Below are 19115 nucleotides of genomic sequence, written 5' to 3'. Positions count from 1 at the left end.
GATCTTACCTTTCCCATTCAGCAGAATAATGCAGTTACCGGTCGAAAAAGGGTATCGATTGAACAATCTCTTCAAGGACAGCATAGTTAATAGAATTCGCCCAGATAATTAGCTAAAATTCTGACCGTAGACATTGAAAAACAATCGATGGGACGTGCATCGTGGTTAATATAAGGTGCTGTACGAACGTTAAACAACGGAAGACTCTAATTTCGCAGGGGAATCGAATTGTCGTTTAATGGATACGATATTCCGAAACGCGATAATTTCGCAGCGACCCGCGTCGCGACCGGAAAATCTGCCAGCCGAAATTAACTTTGAATTCCGATTACACACAGATAAATGAGTTTTGGGAGTTTCGCGGTTGTTTGACCATTGGCACGAAACGACCTAGGCGACGACGATCCTGCAGCAAGCGAATTTATTGCAAGTTACGTTTCAAGTTTCACGATGTGGCAACGATTCGCGAAATGTCAGGCATAATTGGAACTTCGTTGCGCGATCAACGTATCGGTCACGTGCATATTGTGTTGTCATAATTGATTGTATAACGCAGCCCCATAGGGAACCTTAGAAAGGTCTGCTACGAGAACTCCGAGTTATTCTTTCTACAAGTGCCTTCTCTTACTGCTCGGGCAGATACTTTTTTGCTAAAATCATAGACGTGAAATCTACTCTAAAAGAAATAAAAGCAAATATTGAAATCGACATGCTTTTACAACAACAAACCATACAAATGTAATGAATTGTAGTATCAACTAGCAACGTTAATAAAAGAAAAAGTTAAGAAACTATAGTCTATAAAAGACTGGATGAAAGTGGAAATATATTGTTGGCAGGATTGTTAATTGTTCGGCGACCAATTTAATTTTCATAGCAACGTTTAGACCCAGTTACATTAGGATTCGCGGGATTCTGAAAAGGTAAGATATGTCACGGTGAAAGATTAGAGAAGTTTTGGTCTCCCTATTCGGACTTGACGGGGCGCGCGTGAAGTAGACAGCGACACTATGTTGAAACAATACTTTTATTTGCACTAACGACATACACTCAGACATCATTTAGGTGGTGATACCGTAACTATAATTAACATTGATGCAACACCCGGACCCGACAAAGTTCTTCACGCCGGCACGGCAAAAGTACACGAGACGCATCCATTTCTCCCTTCTGCTCTAATTGACAAATTTATAAGCGACAGACGGAACACGCGAATCAAAGGTAAACAGCATTCTCGCCCCTTTACCGTCTTCAAACAACGAGGTGTATACAGGTGAGCCTCGTAAATTATTCATGGACAATGTTTCCTTAATGAATCTCCTACTGGCGCGTTCCGAGGAGGAAAGACGCTCGCTAATAGAACGAAAACGATTCGGCCGAAATAATGTGATCCTGGAAAAATGATCTCTCCTCGACGAATCTTCTGTTCGAGAAAAAACGGCACTTTGTTTATCGCGTATTATCCAACACTTGCACATTTCGACGACACACACATACGGATACATACATACGATCGGACACGATCGCGTACGCACGCATACTCTCGCGTTCTACAAAATCTGAAAACATCAATTCCAACAACCACGAAGATTAACGTTTGGTTAAACGTTTCGAGGACGCTTTTGCTACCGTTAAATTGCAAATTATTATCGCGTCGATGCAAACGCGGTAGTCGATCAGAGCTCATGGACGAACTGTACAAACTTCTCTTTGGTAAACACCAACGTCCTCGCTCTCTTCGATCACATTTCGTTTATTCGGCAGACCATGTGACCATCGTTTAATATCGATTACCGGTTTTCCGATCAACAATAATCTAACCGTTGATCGATCTGCAGGTCAATTACGCCAATTTCCCAGGCGAACAATCACGAGTCCTCTAAGTTCGCGAACCTGTCACCAAATTTCGACGTGCTCTGTTCAATGTTGACTCGCTCGTGTGCGAAACACGCTCGAACCTTTCCGCATGGTTTTATGTTTCTTTGTAATATATAATAACATTAAAGAAACTCGACGAATACGCAATAATTTAATGAAACGGTCGGAACTCGTCAAAAGCGTAATGTTGTAATGAAATGAACGAAACTTGACAACAATCCAAATGATGTTGTTGAAACTAGAGAAAAGCATAATGTTACTGTAAAATCAAATTGATGTACCTAAACAAAAATATAATGTTTGAATAGAATGTAATTGATATGACTCGATAATAGCATAACGCTTTGAACGAAATTGACGGAACTTGACAAAATATGATAGAAACCGTCACACAGTTTGGAAGCCGGACAAAAGCGGCATTTACAAATATACGGAAAAATTGATATTCTTGATGAAGAAACAGATTTTTTGGGCTCTACGCGATTAACGGTCCATGGAAGTATGTTATTTTTAATCGTTTATTCACTCCTCGTATGTTCGATTAAATTATGAATGTGTGCAAAGCTTTTAACTGTTGCGAATGCAATAATGACGTTGTACAAGTGCAATGCTATTCGTTCAATAGTATTTAATAATTGCTAAAACTTCTCAATATTTATTTATTTTGCAGTGCAATTTTTATCAGTGTCTATTCTTTCAATTCTGTCCGAATGAAAAATCTTTGCATCAGAGAAATTTCGTTTATCTGTTTCCGTCAGAAGTTCAACTTCGAAAGTGTTTCTTAAAAACACTGGCGGTTTAAATAAAACTCACATGGTTTAAATAAGACTGATTAAACCGCTCCACGACTCTCCGAACGACTGAATAGCAATCGTTCGTTGAACTTGAGCGATCGCACACATCGATGAATCAATTTTCAATATTTGTTCGGCGTTATTCGACATGTTGGCGCATCGCAGTAGCCGCCCAGACCTTTAATTAAATATTATGAACGCCGTAATGGGCGGAATGAAATAACACAGACGGACCTTGGAATGAGAGCGTTCGACAAACGGAATTGTTGATGCTGTCAGAAATTGTGTAATAGCAACGGTAAAACTGGAGAACGCGAAAGGATATTCGCAAGAAAATAGTGGATGATCTTTCGAAGTTCCGAAATTCTTTCGCTAAACAGTGTTGGAGAAATTCTACGTTATGTTATCATAGTATCAATTATACAATGAAACGGGGAGTATCAAATGTTTGCCGATCGATTCGAGATTAATTGAGAAAAGATTCGAAGTTTTCTCTGTTAGTTTCAAGATCGCGCAATTTAATTCCTCTGCTTTTTGATAATATTTCGGATAGTTGCAGGTTTTCCAAGAATATCATATCATACCGTTGGTCGAAAAGATGAGAGCATGTTTTTTTGTACGATCTCGAATTGGGCCACGGTGCGAACAATGGTCTTTGCGATATCAGTATGATGGTTGACAGTGAACGTACCACACGGAGGCGTCGAAAAAAATTCCCTTTCGGCGATTTTCAAGCGGAAAATTCATTATCGTACTCGCCCACGTGCAGAAACCGGCTCTTTTGTAACCCTGCTGCAGGGCTGGGGGGGAAATAGATTTTTTGAAGTAGTTCGTATCTTCTATTGTAGTACAGAATTTGGCAAATAAATTTTCTTTGCGTTAGTAGTACATATGGAAATAGCATTTTCAAATATATTTAATCACGTAATGTTCGTATGTAATTACCATTTCGAAAGAAGTTTATTTGTCATCCTGTATTACATGAGAAGATACAAATATTTATAATACATTTACTATTTCAAAAATCTTCTCCCTCTCTGCCCTGCTCTGTTGCTTATAAAATCGTCTTTAACCATGCCGATCAAATATTTGCTCTCGTATATCAATGTTAAAGTCAAACAGAAACTTCGAACGTGTCTAGATAGATTATTGCAGCGAATCGTGTGCTCAAAAATTTGGTTCGCAGTCTTTGAAAAGTAGGATTCCTTAACGATTAGACGGTGGCGGGTCTTTTTGGGTCCATTTCGACCCGGAATAAATATATTGCTGTTTGACTATCTAGTATTTAAATACCCTAAAAAATAGGTTGAGCAGAGTTGGGTAATATTTGAATAATATATTTAATAAAATTATGTCCGAAGGACATTTCGAATAAATTCTTCGGTGCTAACAGATCCTTCGAATAGAAACCTCCGACCATTTCAAAGAAAATTTTACTTAGAATCGATTGAATAAACCAAAACATTAAAAAGAGGGCCGACTCTCCTTTCTCCCATTGTCTCAGCAAACAGTTCGAATAAAACGTCGACGAAAACTCGAAATACGATATTGTCTGTGACGAGTCGACGCGCCCGAAGCGTCCACATTGATCGCAAAAATATTTCGCCGTAGGTTCGAGCGTCTGTACAGGGCAACAGCTGTTTGCCGTCGGGTTCCGCTGCAGAAAGAACTTTCTCGGGTGTTCGTTTTACTTGTCGCGCGATGTTTCTTTTCCCGCGAAGTTCCGTCGCGAATGTCAGCGGGTAAGGTAACAAAGAAAATTATTCCAACGAGCGCCGTCGCTAACTTTCCTCCGGACACACCGGCGCTTCTACAAGGATGATTGGACTATCAACTTTCCTCGCGGTCTCGAGGTGGGGGAGGGCAACTTTGTTCCTTTTTGCGACGAGATTAACCCGGCCGTGCCGCGTCGACGCGTCCGGGATCGGGACGCCACAGGTTGCGGCGGCCGTCGCATAATTCTTTTGGCTTTTTATAATTTCTCTGGCTTCTCTGGAAAAATTGAAGTCTACGCGATCATTGTATTCCAAGGAATGGGATTTCAATATTTTCTGAAATTTAAAACACTAGTCTGATGAAGAGTTCGGCGTTCTTTCTTTCAACCACAGGACACAGTTGGACAACATTCGAATTATTTTTAATAAATATTTATCCGAAGTAATTTATTATTCGAATGAATTCTTTACAGTTGAATTTTTTATTCGAATAACAATATTATTACTCAAATTATTCGGATAAATTATTCGAAGAAATTCTTATACGTATAAATTGATATTGAAATCAATTTTTATTCGATCAGATATTTATTCGATGATGTCGAATCAAATTTGATTCGTTAGTCTTTATCTCGTATTTGTGATCCGAATAAAATTTGAAAACCCAACTCTTCTACCGATGTGTTTCTTAATGCATCAAGGTTTAGCAGAAAACTAATTCAGAGAAATATCTATGTTCTCTCTATATCCCGCAATTTACATCAAATTCAGGAGACACAATGATCAATATAGACTTTCCATCGACGAATACTCGTTTCATCGGTGAATACTCGTTAGAATGATTAAAGAATATCGATCGAATTGTCCCGAATGCGTCGACCGTCACGACTAAGGTCACTAACCTCTTGTGGCAGACGGCCATCACGTAACGCTCCTTTCTCTCTTTCTTTCTTTCTGGCTGATTGGAAGTATAAAAATATAATTTCAGGATATGTCGATACATTATAAGCGATATCGAGCATAAATGGGACACGTCGGGACCATTCTCTTTCTTCCTCGAGCTCGACGGACGTTCGGTGAACAACGAGATCGGATCCTTAAAAAAATAATAGTTCCTTCTGGACTGTGGCACACTCGAAACGGCTCTGTTCACTTCCGGTCCTTGTCTGTTCAACCGAATCCTGCGCGGGTTGCGTCGCCTTTCAGCTTCCAGAGACTTTCGAGTTTCTTATTCGTTTATCGATTCGTTCTTTTACGGTACGCGAACTGTCCAGTGAATGAACAGCGGCTGCATGTTTGTTAAAATGACGGTCAATCTAATCTAGATCTGCAAAATGCATTTTTAAATTTTATAATGTTTATATTCATAATTTTTTAATTTTTTTGCTATGTCAACAAATTGAGTTCAAACAAGCTTTTAACAACTGTGCAGTAAACTACTCCCTTCAACATCCCAAACAAATTCGGATCGCTTGGCTCAATTATAAAAAAGTTGTTCCGTCTTGAAGGTTATGTCAGGTTATGTCAGCGAATACTTTGTACGTCGAATATAATTTATCTCAGTACTCGACGCGAGACCGTAGAACTATGAAATAAGAAACCGGATCGTTTCGAACGCGATAGGTTCGACGTGGAATCGTTGTCGATAAAACTAGTCGCGGTGTAACGCAACCCGCAGAGGATCGTTGGCAGCGGAGAAAAATCGGGATAGAAACTGATCAACTGAAAACTGGAATCGGACGCGCACCGGTCTGAGGACGACCAGACTGATCGATCGATCGGGACTTTAAGAGGACGAGGCGAGAAGAGGCCTGCGCTGCGCGATCTCTTTGCAATCCTGTGAAACGTCCGGCTTGCGAATCGTTTTCGATTTCCGCCTTAATTGCTTGCACCTATGCTCCCCTTTGTCGGCCTCGATCTTCTCGAGATTCTCCTTCGCGACGTCCCTTTCCGCGATTTCCTTCGCATCAACGTCGTCGACGCTGCTCCAGCTGTGGCCGCTCTCGCTTCGCTCGCCGTCGCCTTTGCAGTCCTCCGGTTCCTCCTTCGCCTGCTCCCGACAGCCGCCGTTCTCCTGCGCGATACGACACCACAGAAAAATGTTTCTAATGTAGTCATTTGAATTGCAAAGAATCTAATATTTAAAATAGTATTTCAAATATTTTCTTTATAAATACAGCGACGCGAACAATATTTCTATATTAGAAATATTAGAAATTCTTATTTTATTTTTCTTTAAATTAAATCGGGTTTATAATGGTTTATAGCTCTGTATGTGACCTCTAGACTCGCTTTATGTTTAAAAGAAAAAACCTAATCTCTCTTTCATCTCCAAACATATTGAAGTCATATACTACAGTTTAAAAAAGTTATATCGTTATAAAAGTGCGTTAATACTTTCTGAAGATAATTTGAAACAATTCCAAGTTCGTTTTCTTGTAGTAAAGGTTATACGAAGTTTTTAGCGATCGAGGATGCAATGGTTACTAAATGGAGATGAAATCTCTTAATGGGGACGCTGAAGGGACGTTGCATTTTTCATTTCCGAGATGTAATTAAGTGGTAGATCTTACAGATGTTAGAGCTTTATTTTGAGCAACCTGTAATAAGGAAAAAATTTCGTTACCATCGTTCCAGCCTTAGGTATCGTCATGGTCGTGGTGGTGGTAACGGTCGTGTCGGTGGTGTCACTACTTTCGCTATTATTGCTCGGTCGTACGCCGACCAAAAGCGCCCCTTCCTCGAAGTTCTTGCGACCAAATCGCCGCGACGATTGCCAAATGTCGGACGCGGTTTTCGCGTTCGCTTTCGCGAGCTTCTGCGCGACGCCCGTCGTCCACACGCTCGCCTCGCTGCTTCCTGTGCTGCTGTCGCTTCCGGTGCTACAGTGCCGCCATCTTCGTTCTTTTTGAAACAGACAGAGAGAAAGCGAGAGTTCTCATTAACCCTTAATAACCTAGAGTTTCAATTTTAATACCAATCTTTTAAACCGAATGTTCACATTACTATTAGTTTTTTTTATAGGTTGGCTGTACGTATTTTACTGTTGTATAATATTCTTTCCAACGAAATTAAAAAAAAATCTAATGTCATTATTGTTTTATTTAATCTATGACATATTACTTGCGCGGCAAAGTGAACAAGTAAACACATTTTATGAGATAGAATATAAATACTTTTGAGGTAAGTGAATATATTATTTTCGCTATGATATAATTATTTTTTGCGAGTGCATAGGTATATCTGATTTCTTTATGGCCTTAATGCCTGAAGTATCAAAATTGATACCTGGTTTTTTTTCTAAATAAATATGTAAAATAAATATTGTGATTTTTTTTAGCTATTTTTCCCTTCATCTAGACCCTCAAGCAAACATTAAAAAACAAGCAATATTAAAAAAAATCACTTTCGTAAATCAGGCTACTAAGGGTTAATTAACCCTGTCGCAGTGGGGTCTCGGGGCCGTGTAGTTTTAGCAATTATATTTCATCTAAGTTTCAATTTCCTAGCGGCTCTTGGAGAAGCAGGTTGGAAAATGTGTCGAAGAAATAATTCCTGTTCGGAATACCTGTTCACAATTTCTGTTCACAATTTCTACCAATAACTGCTGTCAATAGTCGCTGTTAACACTTTACCGACCGGTAGCGGTTCGAACATACTATGCCCTTTTCACCGCCCGTTCAGCCGCAGATCGTCCGAGACACCGGCTCGGTTTCGGCCTAGATCGACGCGCGGGAATATATGCGCTTTTCTTAAGCTCTGGCAAAATTTTACGCTTCGTGTTATTGCAGGGTAACCAAATTTAATAAAATCTTTTACTTTAATAAAAAAAAATGCTTGCTGCTTGCTACTTGTCAGTCTAACCTAACCAAGTCTAACAGAAAGATCGAAAGTCGATTAATCGACAACCGGTCGGTAAGCGCTGTGGAGCAAAAAGTCGAATAATCGACGGCCGGTCGGTATGCGCTGAGAACAAAACGTCGATTAATCGACGGCCGGTCGGTAGAGTGTTCATAATTGTGAAAACGGAGCTTCCCCTTTTCAACGACACTCTAAATTTCAACGCGCAATTATATTCGGCCGTTCGTTCGAAGCAATTGCTGGGCAGCGGTTCGCGTCGCGATTCGGAAAGATCTATATATATATTTACTGTCGCACGGCAGCGCACTCGAGACGAACGGCTTCCTCAGCAACGGGCTTCCTCCGTCTTGACTTTCCTCGCTGCAGGCCCGCGTTATGAGGATCCTCGGGCTTCTTCTTGGCGTCTCGTTCATCGCTATAGAGCAGCCGGCGCTCACGTCCGCCCCGATGAAGTCGCTTCGGTAATGAGGACCCATCAAGCTGGCTGCGCTCGCGCTCGACCTCACGAGCTTGCTGCTTTCGCCTATGCACACAATAATTGGATCGTGTCGGCGATAATGAAATGTCTATGATCAAACGGCCCCGTGGAAATTCCAACAGCGAGACGGCGCGCTGTCTCGCAGTGGTGAAAAATGACCGAGTTTCCGTCAGAATCGTTGAACTTTCGATGGACGTTACATTCGATAGCTTTTGATCGAACTTTACGTTACCGATTATTAACCCTTTGCACTCGAAGCCATTTTAACTGTAATTCTAAAATAACTTTTCCGACATATATCATCCCGATTTTATATTACAAAATGTATTTTATTCATACGAAATTTAATCCTGTAACTCGTGCGACAGCAGTTATATTTTCAATAATTTTTCAAATCTAATCTTTCGTAATATAAAAATTATTTCGGAACGTTCAGTAACAATATTAGTGGTGCTTCAGAGTCACCATTTGAGTGGAAAGGGTTAAAAGACAAGGTGGATGTAGCGATAGAAAGAAAATTCACCGTACTTTTATTGTTATGTAAAATATATAATCTCATTTAACCTGGTACAATGATCTTTAATTAATTACTTATTGATAAACGTAAAGAATGGAAGAGAATATTCGAACGAAAAGGGATGCGACATCTCCAGAACGAGTTCTCCGATATAGTCGGATGATCAAACAACTTCTTAATTAGGATTTTAACTGCTAACCTGATTCAGAAGTGGGCACGCGAAGCGTGTTGCAGGATGCAGCGGGTTGCAGCCTGGTTCGATGGAAACCGAGGCTGTTGCTGTCGAAACTGTTGCCGGTGCGACAGGAGCCTAACGCCAACAAGGCTTCGCTGAGCCTTCGTTGCAGCGGCGGGAAAGGGAAAAAGGAACCAGTTCCACTTCCGGACGGTCTTCTCGAACCTGCTGCGCTCGGTGTCCTTGCTTGAATTTCCTGCATGTACCGAACCATTTATCTTTAAATCTGCCTTAGAACGTGCTTTGAACTTTCTATTCTAATTTTATTTTAATTATAAAACTTTCTATTATAACTTTATTATAACGCGGAAAAATTTTGGATACAAGTTGGCCAACTTCAACCGACGATAACTCGGCGAAAAATCATCGTCAGATGATCATTATCGTTTTAAATTGAAACTTGAGATCACATTGCAATAATTATTTAAGTGCAAAGTCATGTTTGTCGTGTTGAAAATAGCTTCGAACAACTACTCCTTGCCAAGGGATTGAAATTTCAGATTGACAAAAGTTACTTTAAAAGGCCGTAACTTTGCGAGAAAAAATGCAGTGATGTTTTTTTTTAGATCAAAGACAAACATTTAAACTTTTATTCATTCTATCTTGTAAATCGATCTTGTAAATCTACAATTTCTAAAATTTATTTGTATTAGTCGATTCAATGAAAACGAACGTGAAATGAGTTCGTTGGGTCGATGCACCCTCGATTGCCAATTTCAAGGCTCGCTTAAGAACCGACGAAGCGAGATCGTTTAGAAATAAGAGGTCGGAATATACGGGCGGACAGGTTCGATATAATTGTACCGAGATCGGGATCATTACTTGCTGGAGCTCCGACTTGGTCGCCTTTTTCCGCCAATAGTTCTGCACGGATCGTCGAAGCGTCTGCGACTTCAGGCCGTAAAGGAGACCGTTGATAGGCGGGGAACAGGCGAGCAGAAGAGAGGCCAGCGAAGCCAGCTCCGGATTGTCGTGCAGGTGGGGTTGATTGCCGACGCTGCAGACCTCCCAGAGGATCAGGCCGCAATACGGGAAATAAAGCAGGTACAGAGGACCGACCAGTTGCATCACCTGGAAATTCAGTGTTTCTGCTGCATCCCCGCAAGGAAACGTTCCCTCTTACGGAACGCAAGATTACGGTGACTGAAATCGAAGAAAATATGCTACGCATACGATCTGAGCGCGACGCGTTTATTATCCATTATACAGAAGTTAATGAACAACAAAGTCACCAGAAATGAACGAATAACGAAGTCTTTGGAAATTGATTAACAACGAAATCACCAAAAATTAACGAACAGCTATCGGAACACAAACATTGAAATGTTTTATCCGGACAATTTCGAATTACGCCTGACAGTGATTTTTGGATCTCGTGTCATCTCGCTCATCAGTGTCCGCGACGCCTCGAGATAAAACGGCCAGGAAACCGGTCGGTTCGCCAAATCTCTGGCGAGCTGTCCGCAGCAATATCCGCGTAGCCGACCGAATTACGTACGACGAGAAGTGGCTTCGCTCGGTTAGTATCACGCGAACGATGTATTATACGGAGCAAACAGATATTACGGCGAGGTGAGAGGGCTGAACCGAAAGGGGTTAGGATCTGAATACGAACCGTGCAGGCCGCGCTGTGGAAACGGGGCGGGCTGATGGCGGACGGTGCCGTGACAGTCGGTACGAAAAACGGATTCCGTTGATGGGTGATGGTCACTTGGGCGCTCAGGGTGACTTCGTAAATTGCGCTGGCGATGCGGTGACGGTGATAACGCGCTATGCCGAGCACACGCAAATTACAGACGGTGACGAGCACCACCGGCAAAGCCAGGCCAAGGATCGCGTAAACCGCGCCGTAAACCACCGCGGCTAGACCCCACGAGTCGTTACCGAAATCCGGCGCGCAGCAGCCCAGCCCTGGACTGTATCTGCGAAAAACAAACACGTATGGATCCCATTATCGCCGATAAACATCGTTCTGCAAAATTACAAAATGTATCATTTCAGGTATTATAATTACGAAGTGATTCAAGTACATTGTAATTCGATCTGTAATTTTGTAATTCGAGTCTTTATTCAATTAAATGCAATTCGTCATCACTATTCGAGTACAATTACAAAATACTACTTAATCAAATTACATTAATTAAGACGTAATCGATTTAAAATTACGAGGTAATTGAACGAAGATTATTAGTACACAAATAATAAATTACTGGGTAACACGAAAACAGCAGATCTTCGTACAAAGTAAAAATGTTTTGGATCAATTATTGTACTTGCTTTATAATATAATAATTGATTACTATGAATATAATGAATATAATAATTGATTAATAATATTTGACTATAAATATAATCTTAAATAAAATTTGATCCATAAATTTCCAATAAATTCTTCGAAGAAAACTGTATACAAGTATTACGGCGATTTATTAAGTAAGTTAAAATCAAATTTTATTAGAACAATTTATTCAAAATATTACGAGTTTTACAAATGGATTCGCAGTGCGCAAAATCGTTGATAAAAAAATTAGACCGTACAAATAAAAAGCAGACGAATCTCACCTGTAAGGTGGGACGAGCCCCCAAAATGGCAGCATGCACAACAGTAGAGCCCCTGTCCAGGATGCAGCCAGACCAACCGCAACGCGCCGCGGGGATACCAGGGCAGCGTAGTGCAACGGCGCTGCAATGGCGTAGTACCTGTACAATAATCACATAATCCTGCAACCGAATCCATCCAGCATTAACCTCGCCGAAATTCCCATCGTATACGATTCGAGTGCAGCTAATTGCTTCTGATCGATCTATATGTCCAACGTTCGCGAATAAATTCGCGAGCAAAGAAGAGGCAGACGGAAGACGCTCGTTTATACCTAACGAAACCACAAAGGGGGACGGTCTAACCCCTTGCCATATTTTGACAAAATTTACACCTGAATTTACACCCAAAACTGACACCTGACGAGAATTTCGGCCCACTCGCGCTCGTAGCAACAGATTTGTAGACACCGCTTGGGTTCGAATTCTTACGAGTTAGAAAGTTAACCCCTTGCACTGTAATAACGAGTCAGACTCGTGATCAAGATTCCATGTAAGTTCTGCTAAATATGAATATTATTAATTTCTTCCGAATCGAAATCAAATTTAATTTTTCTATCATCGAAGTCTAGAAATGGAAGCAAATAAAGACATTACAAGAAATAAAAATTAATCTGGTGTAATTAAGGAAAATATTAACCCTCTTAGTGCCGGAAGGAAAAGCCAAATTTTATGGTAGTACTAGGGTTTGGGAAAAGGCTCGTATAAACCAAACGAAAAGCAATATTTACATAATTCAAAAAGCAGTGTATTAAGGACGAAATCGAGAATGACACAGTGATGGCAATTTTTCTAAATTCATTGGAAATTACATAAATAACAAAGGTATAAGTATAGACACTTTTCGCCACTGCAGCGCGGGCCGATACATCGGCCCTCCGGCACTAAGAGGGTTAAGGACGAACAAGTGCTAATCAACGCAGCGTGAAAGAAGTCGTAGCGCAAGGGGTTAAATCCACGGAGTCGTCGAATAAAATATACATATGGCCTTTGATCGACCTGAAATCCGAACCCGCGAATTGGTATTTCATCGATGGCGTCGGGCCTGTCCTCTCCAGTATTTTTGTCCGCGAGCATCCGGACTGATTCCGCAGCCACTCGATACCGTCCAAGTGTTTGTTATATTCCCGGTGTTCTTATTGCCCGGCTGGTGGTCGTGAAATGGGAGCAATTTCATCCCGTTCCGCGCTCACCGTCGACACCGAACACGTCCGATAACGTGTCTGTCGCGCTTGTACAACACGTATATTTTGAGCGAAGACTTTCAATGCGGCTGTCGAATGGACTTTCATCCCCGCGGCATACGAACGTGATTATCCCGATCTACCAAGGCAGTTATTAACGGAAAAAATCGTTTTCCAGAGCGGTTTCACGCTACGAAGGTGTCTGACGATTTAACGGCTACAGGTTCGGCGTTCCCTTCGTATCGTTTCGCTTTGGATCGTATAGAAGTCTAGTACTGAAAACTATAACTTATAAGGTTATTTTTTAGAATACATAAAAAAGTATGGCACTGAAATTTCGAAGTTATATAAAACTATTCTTTACGATGTATGAAAGACTGGCGTCCGAACATAGTTGTAAATTTTTTTTCAAGAATGTAAAAAGACCAGTATTCAAACATAATAGTCATTCAGAAAGTATAAAAGATTGGTATTAAGGAATAGTAGTCATACGATTATCCTTCAGAATATATAAAAGACTGGTATTAGAACTTATTGGTACTATTGTTTAGAATGTAACATTTAAAGAATCGTAATTTCGTAAACCCTAAGAGTTCCACAACTTGTCTTCTATCATAGCAAAAGAACAAGAACATGGTGTGATTTGCGAATCAAAAAATCTTCAAGACTAGAATGGACAATTCCCGTTGGAATAAAGGTCGCCGATCCTACGGCCGCGAAGCCGGTAAACCGTTGGATCGAAGGTCCCTTATCCGGCAGGGTTCGCGATAGAAAAATCGGGTTCGATCTAGAATCCACGATGACGTTCGACGAGACGTGGCCTTGCGGCACACAAAGCCGACCGAGCTTTTCAATGTAAGATGTCGATAGCTGTTCCTGGCATTCAGCTGGTATCTCTTCGACCGTCAGCCGATGGGAGAGATCTTCGATTCAATCTGAAACGCGACGAGTAGATCGCCGGTTGCGGGGGTCGGTAGCATTATGAGGAGGATCGAGCCGCACGTGTTCAACACACTTAGGGGTAGTTAGGTTATGTTTAACCTAAGTTAAACCTTAGTTTAACCTTAGTTAGGTTATGTTAGGTTATGTAACATTGAAGATGAACGAAGGAACTAAAGTGTAGAACACAATTGTCTCCTAATTGCGGTGTAATTAGAGAAATTTTTAGTTGCCGAACACCTGGATTTTTCCTTATCACCATGAACAAAAACGGATGTTTCCTTTCTTCGAGATTCCCGCATCTCGGTTGTGGATGTTCGCTTTGTGCACATTGTTGTAGAACGCATAAGGGCAGTGTTATTTTTATGTGGTATCAGGATTAACCTCTACATAACCTCGACATTCGTCAATAAATTATAATATATAGAATTAATAAAATAATGTCAACAAAACTGAACTGGACAAGAAACAATTCGAATCAGTAAAGATTAGTAATAAAAAAACCGTGGCTTTTTACGTGTCGAAAATTAGTTACTAACCTGTCGCAATTGAGGCCCGTGACGGTCCACAGTGCCACCGGATGTAAAACGGTTAACAGAAAGCCGTGTAGAACGCACCAGGTGCCAGCGATCGGCCAGGAACCAGTAGTAAAGATCAGTAATATCAGGCACACAGCCGCCTCCACCGCTCCCAAGTGTGTCAGCAACAAAGTATTGGCGGTTTGTTGCTGCTGCGTCTGCGGGCATCACGGCATTACGCTGTTAGCTTGTTAAACTTCTCCCCGCCCACGTCGAAACTCCTTCGACATCCCACCGGGGACCATAATTTCCTGCCGGACACGTGTAATTTTTGCTCCGCGCCACGCGTCTCCTTCGCCCGCACCTTATACGTCTCGCGAACTTCGCCTTTTTCTCAACTTTCGTATATAATATTCCGTGCAATCTCGAAGATTCAACGTCCTTTTTTTTGTACGGGAAGGACCCAATTTTCTGGGAACCCGCGTCTTAGCATTATACTCTGTTCGTCGAGAACCGATACAAAGCATAATATAATTATTTAGTGTTAGTTCTTTACACTCGAAGCTCCTTTCAAGATCGAGACAGTTTTTCTAGACTATGGTATCATTTACATTTCCTAGGCTTATTTTTATTTTATACTAACCATTTATTGGATAAAGGTTTCAATAACGTAAACATTTTTCCGAACAATTTTTCACGTATGCAAAGTGTTAAAACACGTTCGGATATTAAAACGCGAGTGGATGAAAGTGCAAATCGATTGTTCTCGTCGATAATTTGCTCAATCAGCCTCGCGTCCATAAAAATCGAGGCCAAGTAACTTTTCGCAGCCCGTTTGCACGAAAGTGCAAAGTTGGTACAGCAAACTGCTCGAAGACCGATGAAGCGGCTCGAAAGAAGGGAAAACATTGGCAACAGGCGGGGGATTATTGATTGGGAAGTGCATGTTCTTAACCGTAACAAGATACATCGCGGAGCAGCGCCGACAGTGAACAAGAAAAAAAAAACGAAAGAGGAAAGAAAGGGCTGAAAAGTTTGCTCGACGATGTTAATACACGAGGTTCGCGTAACAGCGTTCGTCGAGCCAGTAAACGGATTTCAGGGAAATGGAGGGGGGATGGTTGTGCACGAACGTTTCCTTTCTACCGCTCTGTTTATCTCCGGCGTTAGGGGAGTGTTTCGGAGGAAGGGGTGGTTGTGCTCTCAATACAATCACGTTTACGAAGCGAAACAGCGCAGCAAATCTGACGAGGAGTCTCGCGGACCGTTGGGACGTATTCCATTCGACCCAGTTTCGCGGCTGTCGTTCCGCGTCCTTCGATGTTATAGGGAAAAGCCTGCGATCCGTCGCAGGGGCACAGAGTGGACCCCCCGTTTGAAGTATTCAGCGACATCGTATCGGAAATTCAACTTTTCCAAATTGGTAATTATTTCGTCTGTATTTCTTTGCAAAGCTCTATGGACTTCAGATATAAAGAAGTTAATAAAATTGAATAAATGGTTTATTATTTTAATTAAAATGAACATTTAAAGCCGAGAATTTTAAAAGTAGAATATTTCGCGGAAGCAATAAAAATCTTTAAAAAAGCCCCGGTCCGTTATGTACATTAAAATGCATTTCATGCCAGGCAGAACAGTTTATCTAAAAGCAACATTTTCATGAATTTTATAAAAGGTAACAACAGAATTTTTAATTTAGACGAAAATGGTAGAATTTTACTCGGTACAAAAAAAAAATCAAGGTGGCCTTAAAATATCCTCCACCAATACATAGATGAAAAAGTTGTTAATATTGCGCAAAACACCGTTTCATACTGTACAGCTTCCGTACAAACATTTTTTCTCGTAGCTTCAACTCATTCCGAGATATCTCATTGTACCGAGTTCGACGAAACACCCTTTTATGTTGGTCGCATTTAGCACTCGCTAGGCGTGCGCTAAGAAAATGTTTCTTTCGCACAAAAATCCGCGTTCCAGTAACAGCGCGCCGTTAGATGTGGTATTTTCCACGAAAATTCATCCTCGAAAAATCCTACGCGACCATGTTAGACCCGGGTATTGAACTAATCTCTCTGCAAACAGCGTGTCCGGGCGCGTGTCGAGCCGTCGTTGTCGAGCTGCCAACAAGCGTAACAGCGCAAGGCTATTTCCAGGATGGCCACTCGCCTTTCGCCGGTTCCATTTCTCCGGCCGAGAGAAAATGTGTCATGCTTGCGAAAGGAGTGGCTCCCCTAACGGAAAGCGGAGAGAGCCCCCGGACGTTTAAAAGGCCGGATTATCCGGCGATCGGAAAAATCGGAGTCCGTCTGAAATGCCGTTCACCCGGTATTAATTTCCTCGAAGCGATTGGGGGACCGTAGAGAAATCGTCCTTGAGAGAATCCCGATCGGCGAACGGATCACCGGTTTTATTAGTCCACGTATCCGTCGGTACACGCGAATTTTAGATTGATTCTGAAGGCCGATTACAAAAAAAAAAGCACGAAACGAAAAGCTTCTCCATCGAATTTTCCATTAAACTTTAGCCGTCGTTCGGTAATCGCGAAATTTTTATGGACCTTTGAATTGGAGATATTTCTCTGGGTATATTATATTCGATTTCGTGCAATGAGCAGCTTGCTTCCTCTACAAATTATTGGGTTTGCATATTGCAATTTTATTAGTACATCTTGGGACCAAGGCTTCTTTAATTTCACAAGAATGCGACGATGTGTCCCTTCAATTTTTCTATTAGACAATTCGTATAGCGGTTTTTAAGAGTGTTGATTTTACGAAATACCGTTTCCAGTTTTTAATCTCTACCGTATATTCATTACATTCTACTTAATTATTATTTCGTTTCTTATACCGTGAGATGATCGATGTAAAATACGTAAATATAAACGCAACATTTTTTATTTATTTAATAATTATTAATCCTATAAAATTTCACAGCAGTGTAACGACGATTCAATTGATATCTTATAATTTTTGTAATTGTCATTACATAATAATTGAATCATAATTCCGCACACTGCTCTTTATACTTTGAAAAATGTTCGCCCTCAAAGTGTTGAATAAGTTATCAGTAATTTCCGAGTTCCAAGACCAAAGGAATGAAACAGCAATGGAACTGTGGCAGGCTCTTCGCTATGTAATTCCATAGCAGTCTTTCATTGCCGGCAACCGTCAACGAAGACCGATAGCCTTTTGAATAATTCGTGCACTGTCAGTGATCAGTTTGTCTCCAGAAGTGTGTTACCAAGATCGGCGACGCGAGATCCTTATCCGGTTGATCCTGCTTTCTCGAGGGATAATGTACGGATCATTTGGTATTCACCTGTTTGCTCAGCCCGAGGACCACGAGTAGAACGCAACTGTTAAGAAGAAGACCCAATGTAGAAACGAGGATGAGAGGCACGCCAAAGGCCCAAGGGACCATTCCTCTTTACTCCCGCGTATTGTAGCCGGTGACGATCAAAGTTAACGGGCTCCGGATCGATGGTAATCGAAGGATCGATCCTCGTGAACCGGCCTTCAGGTTGCTCTTCCGGTTGTAGCGGTCCTCTTGCTCGCGCGATGCCTCGACATCATGCCAGATGCATCTGAAACACCTGACCGACGACTAAGTTGTTAATCGGAAGTCATTGAATTCTGCGTTGGGACGTCGTTGATTGTGCAATCAACATTGGTCGCAACTATGATCCTCTATAAAAACATATTCAAAATATCTCCTAAATAAAATGTTATTGAAAATATTACTTGAGTAAAATATTATTGAAAGTACTCGAAAGTATTTCTCGTAAAAAAATGTTATTCGAATGATATCGGATTCTACTGCAAAACGTGTCATGGTTCTTACACAAAAGGATCTCAAAGAAAGTTAAAAAAAACCGCAATTTACTCTAAAATATCCTCTCAATAACAGAAAAACGGCGAGCAATTTTTGGATTAGATTCTTGAATTTTATAGTGGTCAAAGTCTCTTATCCGTTCCACCTAATTACGGTGTCCAGCCATGCATCGGCAACAGTTTCCCACAACTAGCGAAGTAGCGTAGTTCCGCGAAGGGGTGAGCAGACGAGCTAATCCAAAGTAGAAACGTCCGCTAATCCGTGGTGCGGCACAGTTACGACATCTACCGTAATAACAAAGTTGTCCGGTCGCTAATCGGATCACCATGAAGTTCGATGTTGTCGTGAATAATGTTAACACGTCGAACACCCTATGAATTATACTTAAGTTCCTCTTCGTTCGTTGACAAGAGGTCGCGCAAATGAAACTCGAAAGCTAGATTCTATCGTAAATTTAGGTTATGTCTAGCTGAAGGTTCGTTTCTTTCCTTGTCACACAATATGTTGCCCCATTTGTAACATATTACCATCAATTTAGTAAGAATAAATGATTTGTTTTAATAACTT

The 19115-nt window shown here is 41.2% G+C and overlaps 2 protein-coding genes across 2 annotated transcripts in view; one reads left to right on the top strand and one right to left on the bottom strand.

Annotated features, from left to right (window-relative positions):
- The window catches only part of LOC144474312 (phytanoyl-CoA dioxygenase, peroxisomal-like), a 33805-nt gene that overhangs the window by 6607 nt on the left and 8083 nt on the right, over window positions 1-19115 (top strand). The gene's annotated exons all lie outside the window — the stretch shown is intronic.
- The window catches only part of LOC144474332 (uncharacterized), a 19084-nt gene continuing 1442 nt past the window's right edge, over window positions 1474-19115 (bottom strand). The window contains exons 2-10 of the mRNA XM_078189063.1: window positions 18036-18309; window positions 14739-14935; window positions 12041-12178; window positions 11094-11400; window positions 10301-10549; window positions 9443-9674; window positions 8538-8771; window positions 7014-7291; window positions 1474-6461 (exon numbers count right to left, since the gene is read on the bottom strand). Coding sequence (XP_078045189.1) covers window positions 6174-6461; window positions 7014-7291; window positions 8538-8771; window positions 9443-9674; window positions 10301-10549; window positions 11094-11400; window positions 12041-12178; window positions 14739-14935; window positions 18036-18137 — 2025 coding nt within the window. The 5' untranslated portion in view covers window positions 18138-18309 and the 3' untranslated portion in view covers window positions 1474-6173. The remainder of the gene's footprint in view (window positions 6462-7013; window positions 7292-8537; window positions 8772-9442; window positions 9675-10300; window positions 10550-11093; window positions 11401-12040; window positions 12179-14738; window positions 14936-18035; window positions 18310-19115) is intronic.

Source organism: Augochlora pura, chromosome 8, assembly GCF_028453695.1.
Source record: "Augochlora pura isolate Apur16 chromosome 8, APUR_v2.2.1, whole genome shotgun sequence".
NCBI classification, from domain to species: Eukaryota; Metazoa; Arthropoda; class Insecta; order Hymenoptera; family Halictidae; genus Augochlora; species Augochlora pura.
The sequence above is the reverse complement of the archived record's forward strand: the minus strand, read 5'-3'. Positions and strand labels throughout refer to the sequence as shown.